Raw genomic sequence first — 22,326 nt, 5'->3', positions numbered from 1 at the left:
GTGGCAAGAATGGGCTGCAAGGGATGTGCTGAGCCTGTGTCTGTGGGTCACCTGAGTGGCCTCTACAAAGACTGAGTCAGAGAAGTCACAAAGCGGGCTGAGCATGGAATAAGGGATGGGAGACAATGAATGACTTTTTTTTTTTTTTTTTAGACAGTCTCGCCCTGTCGCCCACGCTGGACTACAGTGGCATGATCTCAGCTCACTGCAACCTCTGCCTCCCGGGTTCAAGCGATTCTCCTGCCTCAGCCTCCCAAGTAGCTGGGATTACAGGCACGCACAACCACACCCAGCTAATTTTTTTGTGTGTATAGTAGAGACGGGGTTTCACCATGTTGGCCACGCTGGTCCCGAACTCCTGACCTCGTTGTCTGCCTGCCTCGGCCTCCCAAAGTGTTGGGATTACAGGCGTGAGCCACCGTGCCTGGCCATGAATGCCATTTAAGCCACATAAGTCCTGCTTCCTTTTCCTCCACTGTATACAGATTCAAGGACCAGCAGGGTTTCTCCTGCACTAAGTCTTTTAAACTCTGTCCAACTGTGAAATAATATATCATTCTGGCATTTTTTTTTTTACTTGGAGTACCATCTATAGTTAAATTATATAAAGGAAAAAAATCCTATGAGTCAGTTTCCAGATCTATGAGTGCTTTGAAGATTACATCAATGGAGTTCCATATATTGAAACCACAAGCTTCCTGCCAATTGTCTGGATTTACAAAGATCTATTTCACTTTGAACTAATGAGGAAGAACTCCCAAGGCTATTATCTATAGACATGCATGAACTTTTTAGGGACATTTAAAAGCCAGATCTTTAGCCCCAATTTTTTTCCTATCTTCATATAAACATAACGATTAATATAGAAAAGGAAGCTGAATTACTTATGTTGTTCCCAAAATTGATGTAGCAACTTTAAGAGTACTAATATACAATGCACATACTTCTCCCTGACACTATGTAATACTGTTAGGTACTATTATTTTCCACTTTTTACAGGTGTGGAAACTGAAGCTCAGAGAGGTTAAGCAGCTCACCTAACGTCCACCACTAGTAAGTGGCAGCAGCATCAAGTCCCCAACTCAGGACTAACTTTAAAGGTCACATTCTACTACACCATTATGCCCGTAAGAGAACCACAGGAGTAAAATTATGTCATAGAAATATTAACATTTGGTTGAGGGAAGAAAAAGACCGGTCAAAAAATGTAATGTCAGTTTGGGTAGAGGATGGAGGGTGGCGGGTAGAGTGACTGGATAGGTTATAAAATTGCTAAGTGGAAAAAAAGGTTGGGAGTAGGGTAAAACGAGTGAGGCAGTCACTTGGGAAGCAGGGGGAGGAGGGTACAACTCGAGGTCAAAACAGTGCCCAGCTGAGCTATATTGGATAAGAGTAAATAACACTGGCACCCATTTAACTCATGAGAGGTTGCATAAGCAACACTTTGTACACAGCAGACTTTTCTAAGTCTAAATTTAGAAGACCTTTGTTGAATTTAAATTAAAAGGCAGGATTCCCGTAAAGACTAGATTTGATTTGCATAATTGGCAGATGCAGGTAATAGATCCTCAGAAAATATTTGTTCAATGATTGAGGACAAAACGGGAAGGCACCTGAAGTGGTTGGGAAAGGCTTGCCAAGTCAAACTGAGTATGTATGTGTAAGGGTAATAGCATTTATTATCTACGATGTGCCAGTTACCGAGTTAAGTGCTTCACATAGGCAACAACTCTATATAAACTATTTTCAGTCCTGTGTTAATAGATAAGGCAGAGAAATTAAGTAACTCATTCAAGCTTCTAACCCTTGAATCCAGCAGATCTTTCCGGGTCCAAAGGTCATGCTCTTAGCCATCGCACTGCAGTCTGAATTCTGAACTTATGCTAGAGTGAAGTTTAAGGACTGCTTCTGCTAGAAAGAGGTGGAGACTGTATGGCGCACCTACCTCGCCAACATGTATAAGAATATAGGTATCCAAATTATTGATCAGAAAATCCTGCTGCCTTGGGTGATGAAAAGCTAATGGCAACAGAAATTGGGCCAGGAAGCCTTGTGTAGGGAACTATCTGGTCACATTTCTAAGTTACTTCCTTTTTTGTCCCAAACGAAGCCATAGTTTTCAAAGGAATAATGGCCTTGGATGTTGCTAAGATTGGCAGAGAGAGCTCAGGTGTCATCCATTCCGGATCATTCCAGGGAAGGGCATCCTCTACAGGGTTGTCTGCTTCGACGAGGAAGATTGCGGGCGGCAGTCTGACCCGGGAAAACCAGATGATTCCTGCTAAATACAATCATTTCCCAGATCTGATTAGCCTTAAATATGCCACAGCTCAGTTTGCAAAGTAGTAATTTTTTAAAAGTCTAGTCAAAAATTTTGGTCAATTCCAACTCAAGTATCCGGATCTCTAGCACTACTTCCCTCTAGCAATGCCATACACATCTAACCCTAAAACGAGGAAGCGTCCACTGAGGTTGCCCATTGCAGGATTCTGGTGTGTCGCTGGGCACATGCAAGTTCCTGAGTCAGGGGAGAGCGCCCACCGGAGACTGCGGGCGGGAGCCGGCGACGGAGAACCGCATGCCCAGCTCTCTGGCGTGAGTACGCAGGCCTCCTCCCACGGTCTCGGGAAGCCCAGACGCCGCAGGCTTCCTCGCAGTAGAGGAGCTGCCGGGGCGTAGTTCCTCCACCGCTTCCTCCTCCAGCTGCACCCAACCCGTCCTTTCCTGCTCTGTAGGGCCTCCCCACCTCCCGGGTTTGAAGCGCGCGCCACTGCCAGCCCGGGACCGCAGGGGTGGGCAAGGGAGGCGCACAGCCGCACGCCCGCCCGCAGTAGGCGACCCTGCCCCGCCCCTCGAGGCCCAAGGTCCCGCCCCTCGAGGCTCCGCGCCTCGCCCCCCGGGTGCCCCGCCCCTCTGCGTGGCTGGCGTGGCCGGTAGGCCCGGCTCCCCCAGGCAAACCTGTCTGGTTGGGGCGGGGAGCGGAGCTTCCTCCTCCGAGGGCCGTGCCGCGCTGCCAGATTTGTGCTTCCGCCCCTGCCTCCGCGACTCGGAGGCGAGCGGAAGGTACCCCGGGGCCGAGGCCCGTGACGGCGCGGGCAGGAGCCCCGGCAGTCCGGGGTCTCCGGCGCGGGCCATGTCGCTGTTGGGGGACCCGCTGCAGGCCCTGCCGCCCTCGGCTGCCCTCACGGGGCCGCTGCTCGCCCCTCCGGCCGGCGCGACCCTCAACCGCCTGCGGGAGCCGCTGCTGCGGAGGCTCAGCGAGCACCTGGACCAGGCGCCCGAGGGCCGGGGCTGGAGGAGGCTGGCGGAGCTGGCGGGGAGTCGCGGGCGCCTCCGCCTCAGGTGAGCTCGGGGCCGCGGCAGGCCGGGCGAGCGGGCCGAGCGAGGTGGGCTCCCGTGGGGAAGTGGGGGCGCCGTCGGCGGGGCTGAGCGCGGCAGGGGCCGCCGGCGTGAGTGAGCGGAGGTGGGGAGGACTTCGGTCATTGAGACGGAGCGGAACCCAGCAGCCCCCTGGAACGCCTGGGATTTGAGAGCGGAGCCCGGGGCTCCGGAGGGAGGAGGCAAAAGTGGCCCAGCGGCTGCTTAGCTCCCTGTTCCCACCCCCGCCCCTGGGTGAGAGGGAGAAGTCGAGGTTGACTCCGGAGGATAGTGAGAGAAGGAAAGCTGTCAGGAGACCCCTGGGATGGGGCAGTCATCCAGAGGACTTAAAATGCAAAAGAAAGGGATGTGGACACTGCCCTGGGAGACCTAAGGAAGGCTGGGAAGAAGCGCAGGCGAGGTGATGAATGCCGAGGGCGGGGTGCAGGAATTCATGAACATTTTGCAGGGTATTGGAAAAGACTGACGCCGAACTCATCATCTTCCTCCATCAAACCAGGTTACCACGTTCCCTTTTTGACTTCACCATGAACATGAAACTCGAATTAAAACTATTTTTCCTTATTAGGTTTGGAATGGCTGTATTAGAGTTCCTGAAGTTTTGGTCTCGAGACTCCTTTACCCTCTTAAGAATTATTAAGGACCCCAGAGAGCTCTTATGTGGGTTAGAGATAATACATACATGTAATATATACTGATATTTACCGCCATTGAAATTAAAGCTAAGACATTTTAAAAATATTATTTAAAAAGAATAACCCATTACATGGTAGCAGAAATAATACTTTCGTGGAAAAACAAATTTTCCAAAACAAAAAAGTCAATTAGAGAAGTGGCATTGGTTTTCGTTTTGAAGATCTCTTTAATGTCTTGGCTTAATCACAGAGCTGGATTCGTTTATGTGCTTCTGCATTCAGTCTTTTGCACTATTACAGGTCACAGGACACTGGAAACTGCAGTGTCCACTCCTGAAAGAATGAATGAAAAAGCTAAATAAAATCTTAATATTATTATGAAACATCTTTTTGACCTTGTGGACCGCGCGAAAGGGTCTCAGGAACTACACTAGGGGTTCCCAGACCCCACTTAGAACCATTACTTTATACCATTGTTGTAATTTTGGCCTGCCTTTGAACCCCTTAGCAGTTTTTTAAACTTCTCAAATGACTATGATTTGTCTTATAGTATAATTATTTGTACACATCTGTATAAATGCCTTAAGAACAGAAACCGTCTCTTAATATTGTTATGTGTAGAAGTTAGTAAATACTTGATGAAAGGGAAGTCATTTATTCAAAATGGTATTAAGTGCTTACTATTTGCTAGAAATTTTAGAAGATAAAAAACTTAACAAATATTAAATTACTAATCATAAGGGGTTATCCAGTAATGGACTATTATTTGGGGACCTTTACAATGACATTAAATGCTGTGTTGGATATGAATGATAGTGGATTTTTGTCATTTATTGAGGACATGGTATGTACCATAAAATGTACTAAATATTTACATGCTGCTGCTGCTGTTTCATTCTTCTTTGTTCTTCTTATTTTTGCATTATCTTTTTTTTTTCCCCCAAGATGGAGTCTTGCTCTGTCGCCCAGGCTGGAGTGCAATGGTGTGATCTTGGCTCACTGCAGCCTCTGCCTCCCAGGTTCAAGCAATTCTTCTGCCTCAGCCTCCCGAGTAGCTGGGATTACAAGCATGCGCCACCACGGCCCGCTAATTGTTTTTATTTTTAGTAGAGAGGGGATTTTGCTGTGTTAGCCAGGCTGGTGATCACCTCAGGTGATCCATCCGCCTTAGTCTTCCAAAGTTCTGGGATTACAGGCGTGAGCTACCCTGCCTGGCCACATTATTTTCTTAAACCCTCCTGTCAACTCTCAGTTTCAGAGTCTGGGATTGAGGCAAAGGGTAATAGTGATTTGGAATTATTGCTTGTGCAAAGGAGTAATGATGTAAGGAGGGAATAACTAGCAAGACCTAACAGAGAGGTGGCATTTTTTTTTTCTGTTCTGGGAAAAACATGTTGGGCTTTTGGATACGCAAAAAAAAAAAAGTCCAAAATACTGTTATGCTAGGTCCATAAATTTCTGAATTTCTGGACTTACCATAATGTAAAAAATTGTCTTTGGGGGCAGATCTCCAGAGTATTACAGTGTTAAGAGTACTCTAGTTAGGGAAGGTTCTGGGCTTCCTGAAGAAAGCCGGGTGTGGAGGACTCCTACATGGCCGTGAAGGAGGGAGAAGAAAGTCAGCAAGGCCCTGCCAGGGCAGAAGCATGGCTGCTGGAATCCAAAAGCAGTGGATACTTGATGTTGGGTGTTGTGTTTTCTTTGCCTGCCTTCGATCAGTTTTTGTTGAAGACCACAGAATGGTCTTAGCTTTGTTTGGGGGAACTAAAGGAAAGATTTGCGGCCACTTTTCTGTGGAGTCACACAGAGAAGGGGACCGTTGCCTAACAAGAAGTGGCAAGCACAAAGGGCATGCAGTTGTGGAATCTGAGAATTTGGGGTGGGAAGTCTGACGAGAGGCAGATAAATTTCACCTGTCTTTCAGGATGGTAAAGGTTAGTTTTGAGAAGGTTGGTTGCAGTGAGAAGTGTTGGAGAATTTGGGAATGTTAAGCTCATCGTTATTGAAATCAGAAGAATTAAACTGACTTTTTTCAAAACGCAGCACTGGGAACTTGGGGGCTGGACAGTGAAGCAAGGTCAGCTGAGGATGCTTACTCTATTTAAGACAAAAAAGTTACCGTAAAGTGATTTCATACTGATGGGAGAGGATCTGTGATACTAGAAGGTCCTAAAGGTATTTTTTCCCTGGTGCCAGAGACAGGAATTACAGTGTGAGCGTCTAGTCCACGTGGATGACAAGTCCCACGAGGCTGTGAAGTGCTTTCTTCAGTCACTGGATCTGCAGCCCTAAAATCTCGAAATGTTGCCCATTCTGTTTCTTTTTCTTCTCTTCACTTTTTTTTTCTGACACTTTACATCTTTCCTCAAACTGGGTGAAAATTTAATAATACAAATAAGTAAACCACAAGAAAAGAGCCTGTTCAAACTGTCTACAATAGATTAGGAATAATTGTAAATGTTTTCATTGCTGATGACTCACAGTAAATCCTTGTTTATAGCTTAGTTCCCCACAGCCATGTACATTTGGGAATGCACTATAGTCAAACTCAGCCCTAATTCCATTCAAGACTGACCTGGACACCCTTTGCTGTTAGTGTGGATAGGCACAGACTCTGAGGGTCTTGCCCAAGCTATGTAAATTCTTTGGTGGCATGGAACATCTGAGCCCTAAGGATGGCAGACCTTACAGGAGGCATCACATGCTGCCTAAAATTCTGTTAAGTAGGGAGCTTAGAATGAGGCTATGGAACCTGGACCAAGGAAAAACAGTCATTGCATACCTGCTAAATAGAAGGTGCACTTTTAGCTGCAGAAATCCTGCTTTCATGCAGTTTATTATAGGAATGAGAACATATAAAAGGCTCTAACAAAAGGTTTCCTCCCAGCCTGGGAAACATACTGAGACCCTGTTTCTACAAAAAATAAAAAATTAGCTAGGCATAGTGGCACACACCTATAGTCCCAGCTACTCTGCAGGCTGAGGTGGGATTGCTTGAGCCCAGGAGTTCGAGGCTGCAGTGAGCCTCAACAATTATGATTGAAATTCATTCAGTAATCATTCATTTATGAATAATTAGTATGGACAAGACAGAATTTTAGGAATTGATTTAGGTATTGTCAGCCTTCAGCATGGTCGACAGAGTAAGACCTTGTCTCTAAAACAAATAAACTAAAAAAGGTTTCCTTCTCGCCCTCTTGGTCTTACCCTTCAGTCCCATGGCTTTACATTTATTTGGGTTGATTACTCCTGATTTCTATTTCCAGCCCGTTTCTCTGCTTTGAACTCCTAGATTCATGTATGTAAACACTTGTTTGCCATCTTCTCTTGAATGACAGAGACGTCCTAAATGTAACATGTCCAAAATTTAACCTGTCTTTCCTTATAAACCTCTTTCTTTCACAGTTTCCATACCCTCTGGTTGTTCAGGCCAAAAACTTCGAAGTCATTCCTGACTCCACTTTTACACACAAATCATTTTTGTCAGTACATCCTGCCTGCTGTACCTTCACTATATGTATGTAGAATCCAACCTCCACTGCTGGCACACTGGACCAAGCCACGTTGTCTCTCAACTGGATTATTCCAGTAGCCATTTAACTTCTCTTTCTTTCACTTTGCTCCCACCCCAGTCTGTTATCAATATAGCAGTAAGAATGATTCTTTTAAAACATCATATCAAGTCTTATTCCTCCTTTGCTCAAAACTCTCCACTTGTGGCCAGGCGTGGTAGCCTCACACCTGTAATCCCAGCACTTTGGGAGGCCAGGGTGAGAGGATTACTTAAGCCTAGGACTTCAAAACCAGTCTGAGCAACATAGAGAGACCCCATTTAAAAAAAAAAAAAAAATGCCAACTCTCCTATTGCTTTTCCATCTCAGAGTAAAAACACCATTAGCTACCAGTTCAGTCTTCATCCTGATATCTTCTTATCTCCATCCCTCTCTACTCTGGTCACATGTGCCTTCTTGCCTTCCTTTGGACACAGTAGTCTTTGTACTTGCTGCTTACTCAGGCTGAGATGGTCTCCGTAAGTAACCACATGACTTGTTCACCTCACTGAGCTCTTGTCTGATCATAATATTTAAAATTACCCCCTACATCTGCTCAGTGTTACCTGTCTACTTGCGTGCGTTATCTTAGTTTCCTCCAAAACACTTATGACCATTGGCTGCTTGGATACATACACAAAGAGAGAGCTCTGTGTATATTTAAATTTATGTCTATACTTCTCTAGAGTGAAAGATCCAGGAAGATGCAGAATTTTGTTTTGTTTCCTGCTGTATCCTCAACACCTAGAAAAAACGGTAGCCTATTTTAGGTGATTGTTAAATAGATCAAATTAATGAATAAAGATTCCAAACGGTAAATGTACCAAGAGGAGAAGCAGAAGAACCTAAAAACAGCATCATAGTTTGTCCCCTAAAGGGTGTATAATACGTTCTATTTGATTATATATTTTTAAAGTGAAAAATAGAGATGTTTTTAAAAAGCAAAATACATTTGTTTCAGTAATAAAGCAGTTTTTAAATTAAATCAAAAATTCTAAATTAGGGCTTTCAGAAACTACTTCAAAGCACACTCTTACAGGAATGTAACTTAAAAAGGAAAGAAAGAAAAGTTAGGTCTGTGTAAGCATCATCTTAGCTGAAAGCCGGTGCCCATGTGGAAAATCAGTAAAACCAAAGGAGATACAGAATCTTCTTTTTCTCCTGTGCCTCTTGTAATGGAAGATAAATCATCTGTAGTTCAATTTGATCTTTGTTCTTTTGGCGGGAAGGAAAGCCAAGTGTTTTTAATTGTCTCTGTATCAATATGACATTAATTAAAGCATCACTTGGTTGCATTTGATGAGATGGCTTCTTAATTTCATTTGTCAGATCCTGGTAAACTTCTGAATCATAAAAATTATATTTAGCATACAGCATCCTTATTTTTACAAATCTCATTCTAATTATTTACAAAATTGGTAATCCTTGTATTGTTTCTAACACAGGTTCTTTCACTTGGGCATTTCAGAAACTAGTAAAATAAAATTTCACAAAATAAGAGCACTAACAGGCAGCTTCAACTTTTTATGTATTCTGTCATCATAGTCAGCATTGTTTCTTAAAAGAAAGAACACTTTTAACACCTAAAAATAGAAAAGATAATTTTAGAATAAAAGACAGCTTTGTTGTCCTTATTTGTATCATTTTACCTTGGACTGCAGATTGTGCTGCCACTGGTCTACAGTCCGGAATTTGGGACTGGTTGACCTGTGATATGATTAACATTTAACAAGAATGGCATATTGAATATAATAAAATTGAACGAGATTGCTTAGAAAAGAATACCTAGTAAAGATAGTGATCACAGAAGGCCTTCGAGGACATTTTCAGGTTACCAAAATAATAGTTACTCAAAAAAATTTTTCCGGAAAAGCTAAAATTGTTTCAGAAATAAGCATAGTTAAGAAATTAGCTTTAATATTATTTTAATATCCCCATATTCTTATTGCATAGTAAGAGCTAACCTTTATTGAATGTCTGTTACCTGTCAAGCACTGTGTTAAACACTTCTTACATGGATTAGCTATTTAATTCTAACAACTCTATGAGGTAGATAATGTTACTAATGAAATTAATTTGATCGTATACATTTTTTCCATATGAAATAATTAACATCGTTGAATTATAAATCTTGGATGACAGTATAAATGGTATGGTAGCATCTTAATAAGACTACTCAAAATGAATGAGGATTAATATTTCAAGCAATAAAATAGCTTGCTAACCTTGATTCTGTCACACCCCAGCACTATTATGTTTCACCCCTTGCATCTATTCAGGCTTTCAGCCTTGACAGTTATGATTGAAATTCATTCAGTAATCTTTCATTTATGCATAATTAATATGGACAAGACAGAATTTTAGGTATTGAGGGATTTTATGTCTGTGTGTGTGTGTATACACACACATGTATGTTTAATATGCTGGGGTTTCTGTTTTCAAGGAGTTTACTATAATCTAGTTGGATAAAGAAGCTTTTCTTCATGAGCATGAAGAAAAGCTCACAGTTCTGAGGTTAAATTATGTGAGATAAAACATGAAACAAGTCTGCCCAAGACTGCTGAAGGCCCAAATCCAGGCTGCTACTGGTTTCATATAACCCATGATTTAAGACTGGTTTTTGTGTTTTACGAATTGTAAAACAAAACAAACAACAACAAAGAAGAATGTGTGATAGAGACTTTATGGCCCAGAATATCTAAAGTATGTACTCACTGGCCATTTAGAAAAACAGTTGTCTATAGAATTAGTGCAATTAGAGGACTGTGTGTATAAAGTGTGTTTGGTGGACTGGTGTGGTCTAGGAGGACCTTATAGAGAAGCTAGAGTTAATATGGGACTGTAATTGAAATTGGCAGGAAAAGGAGCAGGATCTGCAAAGATGGATGAGGCATGAATTCTATAGTATATCACGCAGATTATCTGAACACTTTGGTTGGCTGCTGTTGGTTATGTTTCTTTGGGAAAGTTTTTGTGTCATTGATTGCTTGGTTTTTACTTTATTCTTTTGTCTCCCCTTGCATGTTTCATACTTGTATTTTCCCCTTCTATAAAATGATTACAATTCATATATTGTTCCATTCTTTGTGGCCTTCTATGATCTGATCTTAACCTATCTTTCTAATCTCGTATACCACTGCGGCACACGATAACATGGAAAAGGAAATTGTATATGTATGTTAAATACTGGTATTTTTAAAAGAATAGTTTTAACAAAAGGACAGTAAGACACTCTTTAAAGGAAGGGTTAGCAAACTATTTCCATAGAGGACCCAGTGGTAAATATTTTTGGCTTTGCAGCCAGGTATTCAGCTCTGCTGTTGTATCAGGAGAGCTGCCATAGACATTTGTAAATATGTGAATGAATGAGTGTAGCTGTGCTCCAATAAAACTTTATTTACGGATATCAGGTAGCTGAACACATTTGGCCCACAGGCCATGGTCCCTGCAGTAGGATATTTCTAGGTACTTAGAAGTACTTTGGTTTCTTTTTTCTTTTTTTTTAAGAGAGTCTCGATCTGTCGCCCAGGCTGGAGTGCAGTGGCACGATCTCAGCTCACTGCAATCTCCACCTCCTGGGTTCAAGCGATTCTTGTGCCTCCTGAGTAGCTGGGACTACAGGCGTGCGCCACCAGACACCAGCTAACTTTTGTATTTTTAGTGGAGACGGGATTTCACCATGTTGGCCAGGCTGATCTCAAACTCCTGGCTTGATGAGATCCGCCTGCCTTGGCCTCCCAAAGTGCTGGGATTACAGGTGTGAGCCACCATGCCCAGCCTAAGTACTCTGAATGTCAATAGTACTGGTTCTCTTTCTAAATATACTTTTTAAAAATTATCAAAAGAGCCAGGAGTGGTGGCTCCAGCACTTTGGGAGGCAGAGGCGGTATTATCGCTTGAGCCCAGGAGTTCGAAACAAGCCTAGGCAACATAGCAAGACACCATCTCTATTAAAAAAAAAAAAAAAAAAAAACTATCAAAAAATAAATACACAGAAAAAATCAACCGTACAAAAGGGATTATAGTGAAAAGTAGATCATCCAGCCATGAGCTCTACTCTCTTACCCTCTCTGAGGCAACCATGGCTATGAGTTTCTTAGATACCTTTTCAAAGTTTACTCTCCATGTATAAGAACACACACAAAGGATCTTGGTAATAGCAAACACTGTTCTGTATCTTCCTTTTTTTGTATGAATATACACACAGACATACTATCTTGTTAATGCAAATAGTGTAAAATATACAGTTGTTTATGTTAATTCCTTCATTTCTCAGTATGTCTTGAAGACCTATGCCTTTACCTCAGGCTCAGTTTTTTTTACTGAATTAACAGTATTTCATTTGATATGCATGCCCTACTGTATTTAAACTAGTAATTAAGGATATTTTAAATGTTTTTCCATTGCTAACCTTGTAACATTGATTGTTCTGTTTAGTGTCATTTTTGAGACATTAGCCTCTCTTCCTTTCAATTCAGAGTACTACCAACACCATTTGTATACATGCATGTGCCTATGATTTAAGATATTTTGGCTCCCTAATGGAATGAGTGCATATTTCTTTCACTCAGGAGGCAGCAAAATGTAGCCTACTGGGGCTTCATTTGGGGTCACTTTGTATTTCACCATCTTTGAAGAAGGAGTAAGGAAATTTTTCTGGCCTTCCTATTCCCCATTCCTAAATTAAAGGCAAAAATCCTTTAAGTATCAAGGCTCAATTTCTCTCACATCCTGTTTCTAGGTTTCTCATTCTCCTGATTCAATAATCATGGGAGCTGAGTGGGAGAAGGGAATAAAGAGGGATTCCCCATGAGGAAAGAGGAGGAAAGGATACTTGCATTCATTATGTGAAAGTTTGTCACCACCCACCCACTCCCTTGTGATTTATTCCGTACAGCACCACCGCGGTCCAGATATATAGCAGGTGTAGCATGTGGAAGAAAGCTGTTGACTTGAATTCTTTCTGTTGCTTTCAGTTGCCTAGACCTGGAGCAGTGTTCTCTTAAGGTGCTGGAGCCTGAAGGAAGCCCCAGCTTGTGTCTGCTGAAGTTAATGGGTGAAAAAGGTTGCACAGTCACAGAATTGAGTGATTTCCTGCAGGCTATGGAGCACACTGAAGTTCTTCAGCTTCTCAGCCCCCCAGGTAGGTTTGGTTCTTAGGAGTTCGTGGAGCCAAACTTAGAAGAAAATCTCTCTTTTTGACCAGGTGAATGGTGTGAAGTATTTTTGGAAAATGTAAATGTGTAGGGCCTTGTTTGCTTTCCCAGGTTGAGACTAAAGAGCGCATAAAAAGCAAATGCAGCGCATGAATATTGGTTGGGTTGTGGTTGAAGAAACCAGCTACATGAGACATTTTTGAGATAGTTGGAAAAATCTGAATGTAACTACATATTTGACATATTAAGTAATTATCATATGATAATGATGCTATAGGAGAATGTCCCTTTTTTTAAAAGGAGATGCATTTTAAAGTATTTAGGGAGAAGATTTCTATAATGTGCATTGGAATAGTGCAGCCAAAAAAATGAACATATATTTAATCCTATATATCTGTATAGATGAGGTAAAGCAAGTATGACAAATGTTTAAGTTTTTTTTGCTGCAGTGAGGCTTTTGAATGTTGAAATGGTATACATCAAAACCAGGTAGAACTCAACCTTATCACCTTATGAGTTTTTCCTGAATTACCGACACTGGGTGAGGCTTTGCACTTCCCACATCAGGTGAGGCTTAGGAAACAGTCCTTCTTCTCCATTCAGCTCCTCTCTTCTCAGCTGCAGATAGAGTTGGTCTACAGTAGTGGTGGGAGGCAGGAGGGACATGCCATCGAAGCTGCCTGGTTGTGGCAGCACTGCAGGCCCCCTTCCTTACCCGGGGGTCCAGTGGCCATTATTTGTCCCACCGGAAGCAGAGAGGCTGGTTGAACTTGGAAGGGCAGTGGACAAAGGACCTGATGCACTCTATTTTACGTGGTTTTGATGTATACCATTTCATTATATAACCAGCTTGGTTATGATGTATTTTTAAGTTAACATGAGGAACTTAAAACTATAATTGAGATGTTATTTTTTATTGTTAGTTGTGGGATAGGGAATTAGGAACACATGGTATAGTGGTATGCTGTCAGTTACATGTACCAGAAACCCCAACTCAAATAGACCTAATAAAGAGAATACATTTCTCCTTCTGACTGAAAAGCTTAGAGCTGGTTTGGCTTCAAGAGAATCAAGGAACAATCCTGGTCTCAAGGAGTTGGTTGGTTTTTGTCTTTGCTCTTCCTTTCTTGGCATTGGCTTCCTTCCACGACTGACTTTCCACATAGCCCAAGATGTTTGCTGGCTGTTTCTGGGCTCTTCATTCTCGTCCCAGCAAAACCCAGAGAGTTCATCTGGTTAACTAGCTTCGGTCACATGCCTAACTCTAAACCTGTCACTGTGCCAAGGAGATGGAATGTGCTGACTCGCCTGGCTTGAAGCCAGGAGTGGAGTTGGGTTGAGTCAGCTTTCCTGGAACCACATGGATCACCAAACAAAACTGGAACTATTAGAAGGAAAAAGGAAGCAGCAGATGCTGGGGAGGTAACTAGTTTTCTATTTGTAGTTTACTGCAAATGGAAAGGGCCCTGGATTATAAATAAGGAGACTTGGACTCCCAGTCATCCCTGCTTTACAAGGCCCGCTGTAGGTGGTAAAATAGGCCTCTGATAAATGCCCTATGAATGTGACACACACTGTATTGGATGCTTGCCTTCTGTTTCCCAGCGCCTCTTCGTACCAACAGGGCTGGGGTGGGAATAAGTAGCTGCTAATGCCACCCTCCCAAATGCAACCGTTGACTGGCACCAAACAGTAAACTTTTTTTTTTTTTTTTTTTTTTGAGACGGAGTCTGGCTCTGTCACCCAGGCTGGAGTGCAGTGGCGCGATCTCGGCTCACTGCAAGCTCCGCCTCCCGGGTCTACGCCATTCTCCTGCCTCAGCCTCCCGAGTAGCTGGGACTACAGGCGCCCGCCACCTCGCCCGGCTAGTTTTTTGTATTTTTTAGTAGAGACGGGGTTTCACCGTGTTCGCCAGGATGGTCTCGATCTCCTGACCTCGTGATCCGCCCGTCTCGGCCTCCCAAAGTGCTGGGATTACAGGCTTGAGCCACCGTGCCCGGCCAACTTTCTTTTTTAAACCTGGCCCATTACTGATAGAAACAGTAGACTTCCTAAAGTGGTATTTATTAATTATTATATTGCTGGTACCTGAAGCAGCACCCAGGAGTTGTGACATTTGAAATCTACCAGTCTAGGTTTCATGCTGGTAAAGTCCAAGTTCTCATACTTAGTAAAGTCTCATACTTAGTAAAGTCTACTTTTACTTACTTTAGTAAGTTCTCATACTTTATGGAATACTAGGGCCTCTGAAAGCTTAGGAAACCTTTCTGGGAAGTAAATATAACATGTATTTCATTCTCTTTTTCAATAATTATGCTTAATTACTCTAACCATTGTTTGCCAAGTCTATAAAATGAACATAAGTATTCTCTGCCTCGCAGAGTTATAGGAGCTACATGAGATGATGCTGTGTTGAATTTCATCTATACAATGATAGGGGCCTCATATCTCTTTTGATTTGTGTTGTGATCACTGGCCTGAGATCTAGGGTTTCGGAATTTTTTTAAGGTTCCCATATGTGAAAGCGGGCTTGACTGAAATTGAGTCGTATATTTATTTAGGTATAACAATTTGCCTGAATTTTTTAAATAACATTATATTTTTATTTTTGACAGGCCAGCGACTAATAAAGTGCTACCCTAATAAACATTAGTAATCTTCCTTTGAAAACTCCATTTTTGCTCATTGTGTTTTTTTCCAAATAGGATTAGCACTTTTCTATCAATTTTTCCCAGTGCAGATTATCCTGATATTTGGCTTACAGGCTTTCTCAAGATTATCTTATAGGGCTTTTTTGCATTTGAGGAGAGAATGGAAAAAGGAAAGCAGTTTCTTTTTCTCTTTTTGTTTTTAATTTTCTCTTCAGTCCATTTGTGAGCTGTGGGGAAATATTGTTTGTTTTGTTTTTTAAATATTTTGTGAGAAATGGTCTTGCTCTGTCTCCCAGGCTGGAATGCAGCGATATGATCTTGGCTCACTGCAGCCTCTACCTCCCGAGGCTCAAGCAATCCTCCCACCTCAGCCTCCTGAGTAGCTGGGACTACAAGCACGCACCACCCAGCTGATTTTTTTTTATTTTTGGTAGATACGGAGTTTCGCTATGTTGCCCAGGCTGGTCTTGAACTCCTGGGCTCAAGGAATCCACCTGCCCTGGCCTCCCAAAGTGCTGGGATTACAGGCAGGAGCCACCGCCCTGTTTCTGTGTTACCACTTGTGCACTTTTTCTGTGAGGTTTTATGTCATGTTAGCCATGTAATATCCTTAGGAATTGGTTGTTGCCTGAATGTTAGTTATTGATTTAACAGTAAATATTTTGGGATCTAATAAAGCTCAGTAATTTTAGGAAGAAGTAATTAATTTGTTAGCTTATTATCTAGCATCTAGTATGAACAATCTAAGATTTACTTTTTTTTTTTTTTTTTTTTGAGGTGGAGCCTTACTCTTCTTGCCCAGGCTGGAGTGCAGTGGCGTGATTTTGACTCACCGCAACCTCCGCCTCCCGGGTTCAAGCAATTCTCCTGCCTCAGCCTCCTGAGTAGCTGGGATTACAGGCATATGCCACCACGCCTGGCTAATTTTGTAGTTTTAGTAGAGATGGGGTTTCTCCATGTTGATCAGGCTGGTCTCGAACTTCTGACCTCAGGTGATCCACCCGCCTTGGCCTCCCAAAGTGCTGGGATTACAGGTGTGAGCCATTGCACCCAGCCGACTTATTCTATTTATACATAGTAGAATAAAGAAATATAAGAATTATAGAGAAGAATTTTAATATTTTAATAAAGATATTGAGAATAAAAGCTACTGTAATTATATTAAGATAAGCTCTGATAGAATCAACTTAATTGGTGGTTTGCCTCATGCATTCAGTAAAGTTTACTGCGTTGCAGTGCCTTTGCTGTGCTAGGCATTATGCTAGGCACTGTGAGTTTAGAGATGAATAAAGCAATAGTTTCCACCTGCTGATAGGTCATAGTTTAGTAGGGGAGACAAATATGTAAAAGATCATATCCAAGACAGTTGTAAAAAATATACATATAGTAAGTTCATCTGATCTCCAGTTTTCCCTCTTTGCTATATTCTTGAGTCTTAGTGAAAATACAAAATAGAAATATTCTAATGTTTTCTCTTTTTTGCGTTAATACTATTTCATAGAAGGACATTACTTCTTATTCCGCAGGAATTCTGATGATTTTTCTCTGTCCTTACAGAGAGAAGCCTGGTTTGGGTTGTCCTGTGAACTGGCCTTTGAGGTCTAAATGCAGGGAGAAGGGGAAACTTTAGATTTCTTTTGATTAAATGAGAAACTATAGTCTTACATTGCCATATTCTGTTCCAAGTGATGGTTCCAACTACAGTCAGAGGTAGCTCTGAGAGGTAACTATCGTGGAGTTTCTCTGTCTTTTGAGAAACTGACCAAGTTTCTTTTCTGAATTTGTTTTGGTGCCCAGAAATAGCTAGGGCAGTATCCACGCATCTCTAAGTAGAACAGTTTCTGTGATGAGGAGCCAGCTTCAGCAGTCACTCAGCATGAAGTCTGAGTGTAAACTCCCTCTGGAATTATAATTTTATCTATTTTCTGAAGGAGCCTCAGAGGATCGAGGTTTACTCTCTGTTGCTTTCTCTCTGGTCAAGCATTTCCACTGCACATGGGTTGGCCAACTTGCCCCTCAGTCTGCTCTTACTTGAATTATGTGATAGAGAAATTGCTTCTAGTTTTTAACGAGTGGATGGTGTTCATCCCATTTTCCAGCGCTAGTAAATTGTTTCCCTACTTTTATTCCTTTGCTCATCTCAGTGGGAACTGGAGAACGGTGTTAAATGAATGTGTTGAAATGGTTTTGAACCAAAGGTCTGTAATGATTTTTTTTTAGATCTTATTTAAGTTTCAAAGACTGATTCCAAAGCGACCAATATTGACATCTGTGTTATTGGCAAATGCAGATAGACTCAGATGTGTAGTTCAAGGTGCTTTTGTTTCTTTTGTTGTTGTTGTTTGCTTGCTTTTTGAGTCTCTTTCTGTTACCCAGGCTGGAGTGCAGTGGCGTGATCTTGGCTCACTGCAGCCTCATCTCCCAGGTTCAAGTGATTCTTCTGCCTCAGCCTCCTGAGTAGCTGGGATTACAAGTGCGCGCCCCCACACCCAGCTAATTTTTGTCTTTTTAGTAGCGACGAGGTTTCGCCTTGTTGGCCAGGCTAGTCTCAAACTCCTGACCTCAGGTAATCTGTCCACCTCGGCCTCCCAAAGTGCTGGGATTGCAGGCATGAGCCACCACACCCAGCGTATTTGTTTCTTTTGATTTTTTTTTTTTTTTTTTTTTTTGAGACGGAGTCTTGCTGTGTCGCCCAGGCTGGAGTGCAGTGGCTGGATCTCAGCTCACTGCAAGCTCCGCCTCCCGGGTCTACGCCATTCTCCTGCCTCAGCCTCCCGAGTAGCTGGGACTACAGGCGCCCGCCACCTCGCCCGGCTAGTGTTTTGTATTTTTTTAGTAGAGACGGGGTTTCACCGTGTTAGCCAGGCTGGTCTCAATCTCCTGACCTCGTGATCCGCCCGTCTGGGCCTCCCAAAGTGCTGGGATTACAGGCTTGAGCCACCGCGCCCGGCCCGTTTCTTTTGTTTTAAGTGAAAACATTGTGAGTGTAGAATTATAGGCTTCATCAGTCCTAGTTACATATATCACGAAATGGTTACCTGGAGAAGTGATGCCCTTAACCTTGAATGGGCAGACCAGAGGCTGAACAATGGGAGCTGTTCAGAGAGAACTAGCATTCTTGATGTGGGTCTCATTAAGATGAATCCCAAGTTGCTTTTCAGCTCAAGTGTTGCGATATTGCTATTTTATATCACTCTTCTTATGAAAGGTGCCTCACTGAGGGTACCTATGAGATGTCTGTGGCAGGGTCATGTGCCATCTTTTCAGTAACATCCTTTCCGTTTGCCTCTACTCCTTTTTTATTTCGTATCATTTTTTCTTAGATCCATTGTAACACATGCATTATTATGTTTTGGCTATTAATTTTTAATTTCTAAAATAAGTGCAAAGATTGTTTAATATTATTCTTTAGTTTCTAAAATACCTTCACATTTTATCTTCACAATTCTGTGAAGCGACAGAACAGTACTATTGTGAACATTTAAATTTTAACCAACAAACATTTATATGGAAAATGAGATCTCCAAAAGTTATCATTTGGCCAAAGTCACAGTTATTTTTTTTTTTTTTTTTTTTTTTGAGACGGAGTCTTGCTCTGTCACCCAGGCTGGAGTGCAGTGGCCGGATCTCAGCTCACTGCAAGCTCCGCCTCCCGGGTTTACGCCGTTCTCCTGCCTCAGCCTCCCGAGTAGCTGGGACTACAGACGCCCGCCACCTCGCCCGGCTAGTTTTTTTGTATTTTTTAGTAGAGACGGGGTTTCACCGTGTTAGCCGGGATCGTCTCTCGATCTCCTGACCTCGTGATCCGCCCGTCTCGGCCTCCCAAAGTGCTGGGATTACAGGCTTGAGCCACCGCACCCGGCCTAAGTCACAGTTATTAACAAAGATGGGGATTAAAAACCAGATCTGCTGCCCCTGACCTGAACTCCATGCCATTGCCATTATGCTAGGAAATTTCTGAATTAAGAAACTTAGTTTTGTATTATTACCTCAGTTGCCTCTTTGACCCATGGACTTCAATTTTTTTCTTCTTGGCAACTGAAAAAGTGCTCAGAGACTGGATCTTGTTTGTAAGGGACTTTTCTCATTTCATGACCATCAGGAAATTGGCAATTATTCCTCAAAGAAAAATATCAAGAAGTGAAGAGAGAAAAAGATGGTATGGATGGGCATGAATATAAGGAAGAAGTAGAGGGAGAGAAAGGGCTGGTGAACAGGGCTGAAGGAGTATCTTTCTGGGTGTGGAGTGTTGAGGGGAGTCTCCGGCAATGTAACAGGATAAGGAATGTGATGTGGGAGACTAGATTTAGCTACAATCTATACAAATTTCAGTTGACATGTAAGAGAAACATGTGGACGTACTTTGTATAATGCGGTGGGACACACATGGACCTACTTTGGTTATATAGTGGGGGAAATTGTTAGAGGAAGAGGAATGATATTTATTTGGGCACGCTGTGGGGCATGTAGGTACTCTCTGTGATAGCGTAGAAGATTGCAGAGTAACTTTGAGGATGAGTTTTAGATGGAAGTTGATGAAAATTTTTTTTTGTTTGTTTCATGGCCTCTGAAAGTAGATGAACTTCAGTGTACGGAATAGATCTGTTTCTGGAAAAAGTATTTATTGATAAACTGCATCAACATTTAAATGTGTTGTGAGAGAGAATAACTTCAAGGGAAGCTATGATGTGTCCTTTTGTCAAAAATTATCCTATCTTTCTTATTCCAGCAGAGTTTTAAATTTTTGTTTTATTGCTTAGTAGCATGTACTTGTTTATCAGCATATGTGTGTGTAGTTGAAAGCACGATCCTTGGTTCCATCGTACCTAGTCACATTCTCCCAGGGTTACAGGAAATCAAGTAACTTCTCTGACTTCTTTGTAGATGTTATCTGAAAAATATGCTTGTTTGCCAGGAAGCTGTGTGTTCACCGTTTAAAATAGAACTTTCATTTGTGTGCCTTCATACAGCCTACGTAGCACTATACCACATTCTTTTTTTTACCTTTGTTCAGCACCTTCTTACTAGTGGGTGCTGCATTGGGGTGGCTAAGGGTTGACCATGGGTCCCTGTCGCACAAGGCTTTGTGGGAGGAAGGAAATTTGTGTGGTTAAAATATGGGAGGTATTGCAACTAATTTTCTTGACTATTCACCAGGGGTGGTTTCCAAATCACATTTTGCCTTTCAATTCTCAGTCTTTGAAGCAATAAATTGTGTATATATTTTATACACACACACACCCCCTTGCTTATTAGTAAAGTTGTTGGTGCAGGACAGGCTTATAAACTGTGAATTTAGATGTACATTAAAAGCCACTTTGTATGGCCGGGCGCGGTGGCTCAAGCCTGTAATCCCAGCACTTTGGGAGGCCGAGACGGGCGGATCACGAGGTCAGGAGATCGAGACCATCCTGGCTAACATGGTGAAACCCCGTCTCTACTAAAAAATACAAAAAAAAAAAAAACTAGCCGGGCGAGGTGGCGGGCGCCTGTAGTCCCAGCTACTCGGGAGGCTGAGGCAGGAGAATGGCATAAACCCGGGAGGCAGAGCTTGCAGTGAGCTGAGATCCGGCCACTGCACTCCAGCCTGGGCGACACAGCGAGACTCCGTCTCAAAAAAAAAAAAAAAAAAAGCCACTTTGTCTTGGCCCAGCATGGTGGCTCACACCTGTAATCCCAACACTTTGGGAGGCTGAGGTAGGAGGATCCCTTGAGGCCAGGAGTTCTGGGCAACATATGAGGCCAACCTGGACAATGTAGTGAGACCCTGTTTCTACAAAAAAATAAAAATAGTACTAATTTTAAAAATCACTTAGTCTTGTGTCCCACACAAAGGAAGGATAACTTTTAGAACCTGGCCATGTGGTCCCTTTCCAGTAGTCACCTACTTCTTTGTAAAATACTCGAGAGGAAAAACCCTTTCCATCATTCTTGTCTCTTATCTCCTTGTATAGTGGCAGAGAATATTTGCCATGGTATATATTCATGAGCAGTGTCCTGGTGTGGGATTGCTCTTTGTGTGATATACTTTCTCAGTAAGATAGGCTCACTGTGGCAGAAAGCAGAATCACCAAGAGGCCAGGCATGGTGGTTCACTCCAATAATCCCAGTGCTTTGGGAGGCTGAAATGGGGTGGATTGCTTGAGCCTGGGAGTTCAAGACGAGCCTGGGCAACATGGCCAAACCCTGCCTCTACAAAAAATGCAAAAAGTAGCCAGGCATGGTGATACACACACTTAGACCCAGCTACTGGGGGGCTGAGGTAGGAGGATAGCTTGAGCCCAGGAGGTTGAGGCTGCAGTGAACCCTGATCATGCCACTGCACTCCAGCCTGGGTGACAGAGCAAGACCTTATCTCAAAAAAACAAAAAAAGAATCAGAATCACTGAGAAAGCAAAGCATAAGGGTTTAAAACCTTTAAAAGGCAGGAAAACCTAGGTTTGCATCCTGGTTCTGCCATTTTACAATGTAAAAAAAAAAAAAAAAAAAAAAAAAAAAAACAAACAGTCTCAGTTTAATTTAGCCCAGGTAATCTGGGTGACCTTCTGCAAATTATGTACCTTATTTTCATCGTAACATATATGTAAGTAGTATCTACCTTATGTGGTTATTTCAAAGGTTAGTGATAAAAATGCCTGGTACATGTAAAGCAGTAACTTGCTGCTGTAGTAATTTCTAGTATTATTATGTATATTCAACAAACACATGTTGAACACCCACTAACACCCACTGCACTGCCATGTGCTGGGCACAATTCTAGGTGCTGAATGAACTGGTGACTAAGACCGTCAAGGTCCTTGCTCTCATGGAGCTTCTATTTTAGTACCTAAGATGAACAGTAAGAAACAAGGATTTTAGAAAGTGAAGGACACTGAACTGGGTGAATGTAATAGATAACTGTGGGGGTGGGAAGGTACCTAATTTAGAGACATTTCCCAGAGAAGCTGGTGATAAT

At 42.5% G+C, this 22,326-nt stretch overlaps 1 protein-coding gene across 11 annotated transcripts in view; it reads left to right on the top strand.

The window, feature by feature from the left end:
• The first annotated feature begins 2,915 nt into the window (after window positions 1–2,915).
• MALT1 (MALT1 paracaspase) overlaps window positions 2,916–22,326 on the top strand; it is a 79,520-nt gene continuing 60,109 nt past the window's right edge. For 10 of the 11 annotated variants that reach the window (XR_012427112.1, XR_012427113.1, XR_012427111.1 and 7 more), the window contains exons 1-2: window positions 2,916–3,342; window positions 12,541–12,707. Coding sequence is in view for 4 of the 11 variants with exons in the window: in XM_045378164.3 (XP_045234099.2) it covers window positions 3,134–3,342; window positions 12,541–12,707 (376 nt within the window). In the remaining 7 variants the exon portion in view is untranslated. The remainder of the gene's footprint in view (window positions 3,343–12,540; window positions 12,708–22,326) is intronic. The other variant, XM_074022432.1, reaches the window with a different exon arrangement.

The sequence above is a fragment of the Macaca fascicularis genome, chromosome 18 (genome assembly GCF_037993035.2).
Source record: "Macaca fascicularis isolate 582-1 chromosome 18, T2T-MFA8v1.1".
Classification (NCBI taxonomy): domain Eukaryota; kingdom Metazoa; phylum Chordata; class Mammalia; order Primates; family Cercopithecidae; genus Macaca; species Macaca fascicularis.
The sequence above is the reverse complement of the archived record's forward strand: the minus strand, read 5'-3'. Positions and strand labels throughout refer to the sequence as shown.